The 14,585-nt window shown below is 53.4% G+C and overlaps 1 protein-coding gene and 1 pseudogene across 2 annotated transcripts in view; both read left to right on the top strand.

Annotated features, from left to right (window-relative positions):
• The window catches only part of CYFIP1 (cytoplasmic FMR1 interacting protein 1), a 55,199-nt gene that overhangs the window by 18,977 nt on the left and 21,637 nt on the right, over positions 1-14,585 (top strand). For both annotated transcript variants that reach the window (XM_015585709.2, XM_006907073.3), the window contains exons 7-14: positions 2,832-2,928; positions 3,027-3,155; positions 4,333-4,437; positions 6,195-6,286; positions 8,499-8,616; positions 11,374-11,496; positions 12,404-12,529; positions 13,380-13,546. In XM_015585709.2, coding sequence (XP_015441195.1) covers positions 2,832-2,928; positions 3,027-3,155; positions 4,333-4,437; positions 6,195-6,286; positions 8,499-8,616; positions 11,374-11,496; positions 12,404-12,529; positions 13,380-13,546 — 957 coding nt within the window. The remainder of the gene's footprint in view (positions 1-2,831; positions 2,929-3,026; positions 3,156-4,332; positions 4,438-6,194; positions 6,287-8,498; positions 8,617-11,373; positions 11,497-12,403; positions 12,530-13,379; positions 13,547-14,585) is intronic.
• Positions 8,748-8,866, top strand: LOC112475786 (annotated as a pseudogene).

Raw genomic sequence — 14,585 nt, forward strand, 5'->3', positions numbered from 1 at the left:
TTCCTGGACGCGTGTGTGTACTCTGGCTTCACGAAGCTGGGCCAGGCTCTGGGCACCCTGGGCACCCTCAGGTGTTCGTTGCACACCTGTGGACACTCAGACCCTTTGGAAGACAGAAGCACACGAGGCCAGTTCCTGCTCGCAGGGCCCTGGGGGCAGGGCACAGGTGTTTGGGTCCTTGAGCTTTTCGGTGAGGGGCAGCGGGGTATGTTTTGAGGTCACCAGCACTGCTCATCACTCCGGTCAGATGTCCCTGGCAGGGGCACACCGTCACAGCAGTGGGCGCACTGTCACAGCAGTGGGGTCACAGTGTCACAGCAGGGGTCACACCGTCACAGCAGTGGGGTTACAGTGTCACAGCGGGGGTCACGCTGTCACAGCAAGGGTCACACCGTCGCAGCAGTGGGGTCACAGTGTCACAGCGGAGGTCACACCGTCACAGCAGGGGTCACACTGTCACAGCAGTGGGCACACCGTCGCAGCATGGGTCACTGTCACAGCAGTAGGGCACTTTGGGCTTCCAGACCAGTTCTCCCCCGGGGCGGTTTTCCTCTTGCACGTGGAGAGCGCGTGGGGCAGAGACTGGGCGGGCGGGCGTGCTGTGGCAGTGTGCTGGAACGCTGCGGGTGGGCGGTCGGAGCGGGACCAGCTGTCTTCTCATCGCCTTTCTTCAGAAAGTCTGTGCGGGTTACTGTCGAGGCGTGAGGCTGGAATGAGATGCCAGCTGATGTTTCCTCTGCCAGACGAGGGATCTGGGCTGTAATAACAAATTGGAAGAACTTCTACTTTGTGTCTGAAGGGACTGTAGTCACCTTGCATCTAAAGTCACGCAACTGTTGCTGTGGCTTTATAAGTGACATGGGATGTGGCACCAGACCCAGGTCTGAGGATGGGGCAGCACTGGCGGCCGTGCTAGATCACTGGATTTTGAGGCGTCTCTGTATGAAATAAGTGCAGGCTTGCCGTGCATCCCCTAGAACCAGCTCTGCACAGAAGCCCAGACCCTGAGAACTCCAGAATCTTTGGGGTTGACCCTTCTTGGATAGGAAGGTCTGGAGTTGTCCCCATTTGGTAACAGTGTTTGTAGGTTCCAAAAGCGTATGACTCGAGTGTGGGGGTTCTGAGGGGTGTAGGGTGGACTGGTGAAGACTGGGAGAGCAGCTTCTGTGTGTTTTTGAGCCGCTTTCTCAGCCTTCCTGACTGTTGGGGAGATGCATAGCTCAGTGGTTTTTAATTTCTAAAAAGGATTTTTTTCCCCCTTCAAGTAAAAAGTTTTTTCCTCTTAGTATGCAGCACTTTTATTCCAAAGTCCGGTCTGTAAAATAGAGACGGGGCTGCTCTGTGGAAGGCTGTTGTGGGGGGGCCCTGAGCACCCCCTTCAGGAGCTACCCGGGGTCGTCATCACCCTTAGCTGCCTGGGCACCCCCTGCCCCTTCCAGCAGCCTCTTCCTGTGACCTCTGTTTGGGAACCCTCAGGATTCACTTTCCCAGACAGTAGCCCCTCCCTTCCCAGCCTTCACAAGCCCACACTCACGTGCCCTGTTTATTCGCATCCAGCTGGCAGCCTTCTCTGGGCCAAGATCACCCTTTTGGTTGTGGTGAAGCTTGAGGAAAACAGAAGATGGTGCCCCTGGTCCCTTCCTTAGCCTCAGCAGTCACATCGGTGAACACTTTAAAGAGGAATGTTACCATATCTAATAATGCTAGTTTTAACCATACGTAGTTTGTGAAAGCCTACAGGAACAACAGTGGCTCAAATAACACGGCAGACTCAGCTGCGGAGGTCTGGGCTAGGTGTTCTGCCGCTGGAGAGCGTTCTGCAGTGTTCCAGACCCAGCCTGGCTGCCACTGCTCTGCCGCCTTCTCGTGTTGCCTCATGGTCCGATGTGGTTGCCTGAGCTCCAGCTGTCATTTCTGCATTCCAGTCAACAGGGAGGAAGGAGAGTAGGAGGGCCCTGCCTGTCCCTCATAAGCGCATGTTCGGGTGCCTTCAGCACCCTTCTTCCTGTCTCAGCAGCTGGTCGTGTGGAGCTGAGGCACGGCGCTCCTGTGTGGGAAGTAGGGCTTCTTCTGCAGGGGCCAAAAAGGCAGGAGGTGATTGCTGGTAGCTTCTCAGTCTTTGCCTTGGGAATTTTCCTTCCGCAAAACCCCCAAGGTTCTCGGTTGCAGACATGTCCTGATGAGACAGTTTCCACTGAACTTTTGGGGGGCCGGCACCAGATGTGTGGAGCCCTCACACCCACTTCACACTACTCTGCAAGGCCTCACACTCTGCCCAGGCCTCGTGGTGTCACTGGACCTCTGTGCACAGGCCGCCCTGCAGCCCTGTAGGCAGGTTGTCACAGCGATGGTAAGGGAGGCTGAGGAGACTTGAGGCTGTGTGTCCAGGATGGCGCTGCATGTTGGTGGCAGAACCAGGATCCTGTCTCAGACCTTTGGCACCCAAACCACATGTGGTCCCTGACTTGAGGGAGGTGTGGTGGCCCAGAGGGTTCTCGGCAGGGAACCTGAACGGCGCTGGCCGACCTCGTCACTGTGTCTGGGAGTGACAGGGAGGCGGCCTTTCTCAGACTTGGGGACAGTCCGATGTGCAGGGGCCCTTCAGGAAGGCCAGCAGGTGGCACTGCCAAATCCTTGAGGAAGTCCGGCCGTCGTGGGCAGTGGGGCTGGGAGCTGTCCAGGGTGGAGAGGTTTGAGGAGGCTGGAGATGGAACCAGCATCTGAGACCCACGTTTCTACAGACAGCTGGAGTTCCTGGATTTTTTTTTTTTTTCCCCTAATCATTAAGTACGTGGGCTGATTAACTTTGTTATTTACTGTTTCTTTCAAAGGGCTGCTCAGTTTTTACGGAAAATGGCAGACCCACAGTCCATCCAGGAGTCGCAGAACTTGTCCATGTTCCTGGCTAACCACAACAAGATCACCCAGGTAAGGCTGGCACCCCACCTCTCTGGCTGATGGCACACTGCTGGGGTTCGGACTAGAGGGCCACGTGCATGGTAGCATGGTGTCCTGCTCTGTTACAGTGTCTGCAGCAGCAGCTCGAGGTGATCCCCGGCTACGAGGAGCTGCTCGCGGATATTGTGAACCTGTGCGTGGACTACTACGAGAACAGGATGTACTTGACACCCAGCGAGAAGCACATGCTCCTCAAAGTACGTGGTGGGCAGGGCTGCTGGCAGTGTATGGGGGGCCAGGCTGGCTCTCCTTAGTCTACAGTCCTTGTGCCAGCCTGTTCTTATTCGTGTGCGTGCGTGTGTGCGTGTGTGTGTGTGGATAGTGGCCTGCACTACAGGCTCTTGGCATGTTCCTCTGAGTGTGTCCTGGGCCTGGCCCCAGTGCTGCTGGATCCCACCCTGGAGCAGGTGTTCGTGGGTGACGAGGTCCTGGGTGAAGACCTTTGCTCAGCCCGAAGCCTCTCACAGCAGAGGTTATTCTGTGATCCCTGGGATTTATGGGCCGATGCTTTGAGTTACAATTCTTCAACTTTGGTGTGAAAGCGATACACATTCGGTAGACGCCATATTTTGCTTTTTGAATTCCATTCCTTTCCCGGGCCATCGGTAAGTGGTGTGATCCTCCCTGGCAGTGGTGGACAGCGGCAGTGAGGTGATTTGCCCCACCGTGGGCTAACGGGTTGATTCTGAGCACGTTTGAGGTGGGCTGGGCTTCATGGTGATGTGCAGTAGGGTAGATGTGTTACGTGCGTTTCCAACTCTGGATATTTTCAGATGACAGTTCGTGTACTGGGCTGTAACCCCATCCAGAGTCTGCGAGCATCTGTGTACTGTGTCACCGTGATTAAAGACTTTCGTTGGTCAGGAGACATGGCCATGCACTAAATTCTGTATTCCTATTCTGTTTCAAACTGGGGAGGTTCTTGGTGACATCTCACATCAGGGAGAGAAGGCCGTTCCACGCTCCCTTCCCTCTGCCCTCTGCTGTGCGGGAGGTGGCCCCGGTGTCTGTCCAGCACAGAGCCCTCCCCGCCAGAGCGGGCCCTGAAACCTCCTCCCCTGGAGATTGCCGTGGAGGTTGGGGCTGGAGGGTGCTGAGCAGCAGGGGCTCGCTTCCTGCTGTGCTGTGGGTGGCAGGAGGTGGAGGTGGTAGCCGTGCTGGGAGGACAGCGAAACAGCCACGAGAAATGGCACGTACGGGAGGAGAGCCGCACGTGGAGGGATGGGGTCTGTTTCTGAGAAGCTTTTAAACTGAGTGAATTTTTTTTAAAAAAGCGAACTGTCATTTCAGAATTACCACCTGTGCCATATAAATGCCATATGGGTTAGTAACCTTGCAGGCCTGAGTTTGATGCCTCATTTTGTGGTTTTTCAGGTCATGGGTTTTGGGCTGTACTTGATGGATGGGAGTGTCAGCAACATCTACAAGCTAGATGCCAAGAAAAGAATAAACTTATCCAAAATCGACAAGTTCTTCAAGGTGAGCTACATTTTCTTAGATAAGCCTTTTTACTGCAGGTATGCGGTTTGAGTTTGGGGCAGTACCCTGTGACCGAGGCCTCGACCTGTGCTGGGGTGGGGTGCCCGGTGCCCACGCTGACCGTGGAGGCCTCTGTTTGCTCTCCCTCCCGCTACATCGGGGTTCCTTGGTTCGACCCTCGTGTGAGTGTCCGTCCTGCACGTGTGCTCTGTCTGGCTGCTTTCGCCGACCTTGTGAGACCCCGCCCGCGGAGCCTGCAGCTGTGCCCGCTGGTGTTCGTGTGCGATTGTGCCACAGCTCACTTATCCTCTGGGTTTCGGCTGGCGTGACACTGCATTTCTGCACGGGGGTGGGACGGGGGTCCCCGGCGGGGGCGCACTCAGTGTCGTCAGAGCCTAACGGTGTCTCCACGGGGCGGCGCTGAGAGCGTTCCCGTCACTCCGCTTCCAGCTGTCCCCGCACACTGCCACTTTCCGGGGGGAGGGGAGAATCCCTCAGGTGGGCGCGTCATTGTGATTTTATTGGCTAGCGTTTCCTGTGATGTACTTGAGGTTTCCCTATGTGTTCGTCTCTCCTACGAAGTGTCACTTCAGATCTCTTGTCTTCTTTTCCCGCGGATTCGTGGCTCTGTGTGGTTGGGACACACCCAGGCATTGTCCCCTATGTGGTTCTCCTTCTCACTTCCTAAAAGGCGTCATCGGTGAATAGAGGTTCTTAATTTTAATCTAGTCTAATATATCAGTCTGTCATGTTTTCTTGAAATGTTTGGAGACAGCACGCTCATGAGATTTTGTCCTCTCAGCTTCTGGAAGGTCATGGTCTCCTTTCCCATTTCGAGCTGTATAGTCAGTCCCTCTGGGACCGGCCTCTGTAGGGTGAGGTCGGGGGTTGACATTCTTGGATTTTTTCACCGTTACGGACGTCCAGTTTGCCTGTTCATTTACTGTGAAGACCGTCTTTCCCCTCCATTGTCCTGCAGTGCTTCACGGGTCGTAAACGAAGTGTCTGTACGTGACGCTGTCTTAGGGCCTGTGCCTGCCTCTCCACCCTCGTCGCTTCGGCTTCTTTCCACAAGAAAAGCCTTCATGTTCTGTTCTCAGGACTGTCCTGGGTGTCGTCCCTTCACTTTTGGGTACATTTTAGAATTAGCTTACTGGTTTTTGCACACACACACGCACACGCACACACGCGTGCACACGCACGCACTACTCAGAAACCGTTTTTCCTCTTAGACGATTGTCTGGAATTCCACTGAACGTAAAGATCAATTTAGGGAGAATGGACTTTTTTTAAAATACCAAGTCTTCAAATACATGAACCTGATATAGTTCTCCATTCACTTAAAATTTTTAAATTTTCACTAGAAAGTTTGGTTGTATTTTTGCTTATAGGTTCTCTACATATTTTGTTTAATGTGTTCATAAATTTTTTTTAATTTTTGGATGATATTGCAAATTGTCTCTCTTTAAATTTTCATTTTCTAGTTGTTGCTGGTATATAGAAGCACAATTGACTCTTACTGATCGTGGATCTAGCAGAAGTTAGGTTAGTTTTATTACTGAAATGGTCTTAATGAATGTTGGTTCTTATATTTTATTTTGAAGCGAATGTAGAAATTTTTTACGTCCTTTTTCCGGTGAGTGATTTGCAGAGATAGCTTTCAGCCCGTGGTAATTACAGCGTTACTCATGCTCGTGGGTTTGTGTTTGTAACTAAGCGAATGTGCTGACCCTGTTTTTTTTGTTCTTTAAATGCAGCAGCTCCAGGTGGTCCCGCTGTTCGGGGACATGCAGATAGAACTGGCAAGATACATCAAGACCAGCGCTCACTACGAGGAGAATAAATCTCGGTAGGAGCAGGGGCGGCCCGGTTAGAGCACTCAGCAGGACCCACGTGTGGTTTGTGACATGCTGCTTACTTACCTGCTGGTGATTTCAGCCATCTGGAACTGAATGCCCAGTACAGTAGCCCCTGCCTCATGTGGCTGTTTGCAGTTAAGTTTGTTAAATTGATTTTCTTAAGAACGGCCACATTTCAAATATTTAATGATTGGTGGCTATTGTATTGGTCGCTACAAGTACAGAACCTTTTCGTTGTTATAGAGGTTTCTGCTGGACAGTGCTGGTTGAGAACGTAGACGTGTAAGTCAGTTTTCTGGGCCCAGAGCTATACAGGTAAACGCTCAACAGCCAACCCGGTGGGGCAGGATGTGTTCCAGTGTCTCATGGGTTACAAAACTGTCACCAAGCCGGATCCAGCCCACGCCTGTTTTTATAGGTGTCTTTTACTGAGAACGGTCTTTACGTTTTAAAAGGGTTGTTGTTTTTTTTAATTTTTTTTTTTTTAATCTGACAGCTATGTGACAGTAGAGCCCACAAACCCTAAAGCATTTATTTTCTGGCCCTGCACAGAGAAGGCCAACCCCTGCCATAAAGGGTCTGTAGTTCACAATGACAAATGATAATAGATGTGCAGTCCTCTTTATTAAATTCTGCACAGCAAGGTGAGTCACGCGGTGCTCGTGTTGACTTTCCCCAGTGCGTGTGCCCATAGCCAGCTGGCCGGCCCACTTCCGCCACCATTCTGGAAAGCGTGGTTACGGCTCAGTCTGGTTACTCAGAGGCCGACAGACTTTCTGTAAGGCCACATCGTAAACACACGTGGTCTCTGTTGCATATTCTTCTTTGTTTTTTTGAACAGATTCTTAAAAATGAAAAGACCATTTTGGTGGCTCTCGGGCCGTACAAAGTCTGGACACGTTTGGCTGGTGCTGTCATTTGCCAGCCTCTGCATTAACTTATTTCTTAGTAAATGTGCGGTTAAGTGTGATGTGCGATCCACAGTTAGACAACTTTGTGTCCTCCTCTAAGTTACATTCATGAAACCGAAGCCTCCTCCCTCCTCAGCACCAGCTTGGGCTCTGGTTTCCGTGGCGCAGTCGTCTCGCCACAGCCAAGTTCAGGCTAAGCGTGCGGAAGTTCGCCTCACGCAGTGCGGTCTCCCCCAAGCGCCGGTGCGTGCTCCACCAGAGGCCCCGGTGAAGTCAGTAAGAATCGGGAACGACGAGTTCTGCTTACTGATTTTTTTAACTTGGTTTATGGCAAGTCGATAGCAGTTAATTGGTAACAATGGGCGTGTTTAGCAGCCGCCTCAGAGGTTCCCACGTGTGTGCCGTCAGCTCTGAGCCGTCCCTGCGGCCTGGCCCCAGCACCGGGGCCCAGAAGGGGCAGGCTCGGTGGGCGGGGACGTCCGCGGCCGGGCTCCGTGCTGTCTGGGGCCTGCAGGGACGGCAGTGTGTCGAGGGCGGACCTGGTGCCGGGCCGGGCCGCACATGCTCGGTGCAACCTGCTGAGCTGCGTGGACGCTGCCAGCATGACCATCAGCCACCCTGTCGTGGGACCAGCAGGTTAGGAAGGTGTGCTGCTGGGGACGGCGCCCCGATCCCCTCGCAGACTGGTCCCTCGAGCACAGGGAACAGCTCGGCAGAAGCAGCGAGGCGTCGGCCCGGTGTGTGAGGGGCAGCACTGAGCCCCAGGGCCCAGGCCTCCTGCTCAGATGTCCAGAAGCTCGTGTTCTCGCTCAGCTCCTTTCCCACGACTTAGTGTCACCTAGCTTGCAAGCGATGTCAGTTTTCCACTCTCCCATCAGGATGACCTTTGCTCCCGAGGCCCTGCCGACGTGTTTCCTCCAGTAGCTTACGTCTTCACCTGTGCGTGACAGGAGTTCTCGTTCCCGCCAGCAGTGCGGAGTCGGGTCCTCACATGGTGGGGCCACATCCTAAATCCAGCAGCACCTCTGTTCTCAGAAAGTAGTTTCTTGCTTAAGGAGAAGCCGTGATCACTTTCCCGCAACAGGCGTGAGAGGTGGGGCAGGGCCCGACTCCGGGCGGTGGGGCTGGGCCGCCGTTTCTCACTGCGAATTCCTCCTCGCCGACGTGCAGGGCTCCTGGGGGCAGCAGGTGCGCTGTCCTTTGTGCCCGCTGTGCATATGTCCTCGGCCACCCAGGCCGTGTGCCGGCGCCCGTCCTGCTGGTGTGACACACGTTTCTGCTTCGCCTCCAGCTGGACGTGCACATCTTCCAGCAGCAGCCCCCAGTACAACATCTGCGAGCAGATGATCCAGATTCGGGAGGACCACATGCGCTTCATCTCGGAGCTGGCCCGCTACAGCAACAGCGAGGTTGGTGGCCTCCCGCCCACCTGGGCCGGCGCCGCACAGAGGGCCCTGCAGAGTCACTTCCGCCCCCTGCACCCCAGTGCTAACTCTAATCACTTTGAGAAGCGTAGTTTAGTACAAAGTACTTAAAGGGTGTCTACGGCCATGCCATCCTGAACAAGCCCAATCCCGTCTGAACTTGGAAGCTAAGCAGGGTCCGGCCTGGTTAGTACTTGGGTGGGAGACCACCTCGGATGACCAGGTGCTGTAGGTGTGAAAATTAAAAAAAATAAGAGATTGTAAGCTGACAGGGTCCTTGCAATCTGTGAGGTCAGCCAAAGGTTGCCTTGCCTAAAAAAATAAAATAAAATACAGTACTTAAAGGGTACCCGTTATAACGGATGAGACAGTGCAGTTGGCATTGTCTGCACCTGTCCAGCTGTGTTTAAAGGATGGAGAGACCTTGACTTCACGGGCTTTTCTTAGTGTCACGTCAACAAGTTGCTAGAACAGTGCAGGCAGGGGAGGGCATCCGAGGAGTGACTCCGGCCTCACGTCCAGAGAGAGGCGTCCCGAGGCCAGAGGCATGCAGGAATCTCGGTCAGTGGGAGGCCACCCTGGGCGGAGGGGGGCCTGGAGCCGGGCATTGTCAGAATCACCTCCAGCTTCGCAGCCAGATTTCCTGCGTCCTCGTTCGGGCAGGTTGTACCCCCCACCTGCCAAAGGTGGCTCTGAGCTGGCCCTGCCAGCCTGGGGGGTGGGCAGGAGGGGTCTGGTGTGGAGGAGCAGCGGGCGTCACTTCACATCCTAGCGAGCAAGGCGGTGAGGTCGTGGTGTGGGTGTGTGAATAGTCAGGAGGGACCCAGGGACGGGGGCCGCACATACAGGTCTGATTTGTGGCACTGTAGTAGCTCACAGTTCTCAGAAGGGGGAACAACTCTGCGGGGGCCCTGCCCCAATGCAGGACGATGAGCGCCCCTGTGCCCCCCTCCACCAAACACTAGTCACCATGTCACCAGAACGACTGAGGGACAGCCCAGGCGCCTCGGGCACGCACTGCCTCTGATGGACCCCTGGGGGGCTGCTTCACCCCTTCTCCAGCCAGCACAGCCTACAGGGTAAAGCTGGGGTGGGGCAGCCCCTCGAGATGTCATGGGAAGCTCTCAAACAGCAGGCAGCGCTGGGCCTGCGCTCCGAATCAGTGCACTTGACAGCGTGCGTGGCTCTGGCTGGACGTGCACATCTTCCTTTTATAAAAAGGTGATGATCTGATAAGGAAATCTGCCTTTGAATGCTTTGCTAGGTTTACTTTTAGTCAGATTTATGAAGCTAGGCCCCACAGACCATACAATCCACCCATTTAAATCCCACAAGTCACGTTTTCCAGCATGTTCCTTGAGTTATGCAGCCGCCCCACAGCCCACTTGTTAGTTAGCATTCCCACACCCCAGAAGCCACTCACTGTGAGCACTCACTTCCTCCCCACCGCCTTCCCCAGCTCCGTGATCTACTTTTGTCTGCGGATTTGCTCATTCTGCACGTTTCGTGTGAATCGAGTCATAACACGCGCTCCTTTGTGACTGGCTTTGTAACCAGCAGAGTGTTTTCACGGTTCATCCATATGGTAGCACGTATCAGTGATTCTGCGGGGATGTTCCAGTGTGTGGGCTCACCACGGCTGGTTCCTCCGTCTGTCATGTGGTGGCCACTGCGGGGCTGCTCTGGCCGTCGCTTGCTGGCTTTTGTGGACATGTTTTCATTTCTCCTGGGTGGACACCTGGGAGCAGGAGTGCTGGGTCACGTGGTCGCTCTGCGCTCAGCGTTTTAGGAGCTTCTGTACTGCGTTCAAGCAGCTGCGCCGTTTCACGCGCCCGTCAGCAGTGCGGGCTTCTGATCTCAGCACGGCCTGGCCGCTGTCTATGTGTTTATTCTGGCCATCCTCCTGGGTTTTCCGTTTCCCTGGTGACGAACGAAATTGAGCATCTTTTCGTGTGCTTGTTGGCCATGGGTGTGTCTTCTTTGGAGAAATGTCTATTCAGATCTCTTGGCTACTTGTTATTTATCCTGTTTACTATCGAATTGTGTGAGATCTTACATATTCTAGATACCAGCCCCTTATCGGATATATAATTATCAAATATTTTTTCCTGTTCTATGGATTATGTTTTCGCTCCCTTGATGGTATGTCATTTGAAGCACAGTGTTAAATTTTTGACTTGTCCAGTTTTAGCTATTTTTGTTGTTTGTACTCTGGTGCCACAAAGTCGTAAAGATTTACCTCGTTTTCTTCTAAGAGTTTGGTAGTTTTGGCTCTTAATTCCAGATCTGTGGTCCATTTTTAGTTACTTTTTTCCCCACGTAGTACGAGGTGAGGGTCCAGCTTTGTTCCTTTGTATGTGGATATTTGTCTTCCTCACAGAAGCACCTCATCAAAAGTCAGTTGAGTGCGCCTCCCACATTCCCTGCAGCATTACGTACAGGAGCCGAGACGCAAACACTGGCCAAGCGTCCACCCACAGATGCGCGTGTGAAGGAAGTGGGGTGCAGGTGTCCCCGAGTGGCTCGGTGCGAGCTCACTGTGCACACGCTTGTCTGGACACGGAGTCCGCAGGAGCTGATCTCTCTGCTGTGGGGGCCGCAGAGTGCCCGGCCTCAGGGCCTGTGGCTCCCGCCTTCGCCGCAGGGCCGGCCGAGGCGCCCACATCGTGGGCAGGTTCGGCGGGTCATGGGGGCTCACACGTGAATATGGGCCGACCTCTCGACGCTCCCGTCCTGCCCTAGGTCGTCACGGGGTCGGGCCGCCAGGAGGCTCAGAAGACGGACGCGGAGTACCGCAGGCTGTTCGACCTGGCGCTGCAGGGGCTGCAGCTGCTGTCGCAGTGGAGCGCGCACGTGATGGAAGTGGTAGGCACCCGGCGCCCGCCGCCGCTGGGGGCGCCGGACGCCGGCAGGATGTCCACCCCCTGACTTGGTTACAGGTCCTCTTTTTCCCACACTTGTCAAGGAAGTGACTGACTAGTGACTCGACGATGCTCTTTCTGCATTAACTTTGGTTTTTGGATCAAAAACAAATTCGCTCTTTATATTTGGCCTTAGAAGTCAGACTACATAACGATTTAAATTTAAGGCAATTCAACATCCGTTGATTTACGTGTGTGAAAAAAGAGGACTTCATCTTTTAAAACGACATTTAAATTTGTGCCGTTGAATTTGAATTCTCATTTTTGTTTAAATTAAATTTATTGGGGTGACATTGGTATAGACTTCAGGTAACGATTCTGTAATACATCATAATTCTAATTTTTTCAAGCATTTTCTCTGGACTCTGGCCACCAGTTTCTTTTGGTTAGCATTAGTAAAATGGTTTCTGGTGCTACATAAACATTTAGATACCTGTAAGTCATAGATTATCTTCTTTTATTTTGATAAGACAAAAATTCATGTTGAATGACTACATCATCATTTGAAAGCCTGATGCTTTTTTTAAATGGCAAAGAAATGCCTAGAGTCTTAGGTAATCCACACAAAATACCCAAGCCATTTTACCTGATCTCTTAATCCTGAAGTCACATGGCCAGAACATTGTGCAGTGTATGGAGATGAGAGTGTGTGTGTGTGTGTGTGTGTGTGAGAGAGAGAGAGAGAGAGAGAGAGAGAGAGAGTGAGAGAGAGTGTGTGTGAGTGTGAGAGAGGCGGGGGGGGCGGCTTTCGGCTAAAGCATATGCTAGAAGGCCGGCCTCCGGCACCGGTGGTGACGGCCGCGTCTGGCAGACCAGCAGCTCAGCCTCCGGCCTTCTCTCTGCCGCTCCAGTACTCGTGGAAGCTGGTGCACCCGACGGACAAGTACTCCAACAAGGACTGCCCGGACAGCGCCGAGGAGTACGAGCGCGCCACCCGCTACAACTACAGCAGCGAGGAGAAGTTCGCCCTGGTCGAGGTCCGTCTGCTTCCTCCTCCCTGGGCCCTTCAGAGGCAGGACGGGAACATGAGTAAACTGCCGGCTTTATGCCCTTTGCATCTGGCACAGTGGTCAAGACAGAATAAAACAGCTTGTGGGGTAGGGTCAGGGTTTTGCATCCAAGCCAGTGAACGAGAGTGGCTTTTAATATTCCTTCTTTCTTTTAGAGTTTTAGTTGAGAACACTTAGGTTTGTAGAAAATTGCAAAGGTGGTGCAGTGAATTACCATGTACCTGACACCCATTTTCTTTATTATCATCTCATACTTTCAATGAACCGGTGTTGATGTTTTATCCTCAGCTGAAGTCCATGGCCTTGGGCTCCTCGGGGCCACGGCGGTTTCCTAGACTTCCCTTGTCCGTGGTGACCTTGACAGTTTCGAGGGCACTGGGCAGGCATTTGTCGAATGCTCCTCAGCTGGGGTTTAGCCGATGTATTTCGTGATGAGACTGAGACCAGAGGTCTTGGGAAGGGGAGCCACGGAACTGAAGTGCGTTTTCATCACGTCTCATCAAAGGCAATGTGACCGCGACTCGTCACTGTTGGGGTCGACTTGATCGTGTGACAGAGAGAGTGTTGGTCAGATTTCTCTATTGTGAAGTTGCCTAGCCCTAATTTTGATGAAGTTCAATTAAAAATTTTTCCTTTTGTTGCTTATGGTTTTGGTGTCATAGTTTTAGAAACCGTTACCTAACTCAAGTCCCAAAGATTTACTCCTGTTTTCTTGTAAGAGTTTTATGTTCTTCCTCTTCTATTTAAACGTATGATCTCCACTGAGTTAATTTATTACGGCGTGAGGTAGCATTTGTGTCTCCTGTCACCCCCACAGGTGATCGCCATGATCAAGGGCTTGCAGGTGCTGATGGGCAGGATGGAGAGCGTGTTCAACCACGCCATCCGGCACACCGTCTACGCTGCCCTGCAGGACTTCTCACAGGTGACCCTCCGGGAGCCGCTCAGGCAGGCCATCAAGAAGAAGAAGAACGTCATCCAGAGGTCAGCCTCCCACCCACTCAGCGTCTGGGGTGTCAGTTAGGTGTAAACAGTGGTAGCATTAACGCTTTCCTAAGATGTTCAGTGCGTTTACATTTAGCTTCTAGACAGCCTTTCTGTGAGTGGCCCTGGGTGTAATGCAGTGGTTGGTCCCTGCCCCGAGCTGCCCACAGCATATCAGCTGCAGTGTTTGCCGTCGAGAGGCGTCAAGAGGCCCGGGGCCTGCAGTGTGTTTTTCTCGGGGTTGGGGGCCGTCTCAGAGTCTGCCTGGTGATTCCAACCCCCGGGCCTGTGAGGACACGCAGCCCAGCAGCCCATCTCCCATCTCACAGTGTGTCATCTTCAGTGTTTCTGCGTCTGTTTCTTTTGGCCTGTCCCACAAATTGGCTAGAACTGCGGGCTGTTGCCCTTCCTAAGATGTTCAGTGCGTTTACCTTTAGCTTCTAGACAGCCTTTTGGTGAGTGGCCCTGGCTGTAATGCAGTGGTTGGTCCCTGTCCCGAGCCGCCCACAGCACATCAGCTGCAGTGTCTGCCGTCGAGAGGCGTCGAGAGGCCCGGGGCCTGCAGTGTGTTTTTCTCGGGGTTGGGGGCCGTCTCAGAGTCTGCCTGGTGATTCCAACCCCCGGGCCTGTGAGGACACGCAGCCCAGCAGCCCATCTCCCATCTCACAGTGTGTCATCTTCAGTGTTTCTGCGTCTGTTTCTTTTGGCCTGTCCCACAAATTGGCTAGAACTGCGGGCTGTTGCCAGGATTGTATGGCAGTCCTGAGCTGGTGTTCTCCATGTTTACTGTAGATGAGATCGTCTTTTAGAGACATCTATGTAAAGCGAAGCTGACGGGCTCACAAGGGCATCGGTTGCATTCGTTGCTTTACAGTTGGTGTGCTTGTCGCCTGGCGTGTGACTTTGACATTTGTGCGGTGTGCGTGGTTGCCGTAATGGGGGCTGCTGCGTGGGCACGAGCCACGTGTCTGAGAGGAACTCGGTGTTACCCAGAACTTCCCCATGAGGCCGTCAGGGTGGGCACCCGGGGGGGTGGGGG

Source organism: Pteropus alecto, unplaced genomic scaffold, assembly GCF_000325575.1.
Source record: "Pteropus alecto unplaced genomic scaffold, ASM32557v1 scaffold102, whole genome shotgun sequence".
Lineage (NCBI taxonomy): Eukaryota > Metazoa > Chordata > Mammalia > Chiroptera > Pteropodidae > Pteropus > Pteropus alecto.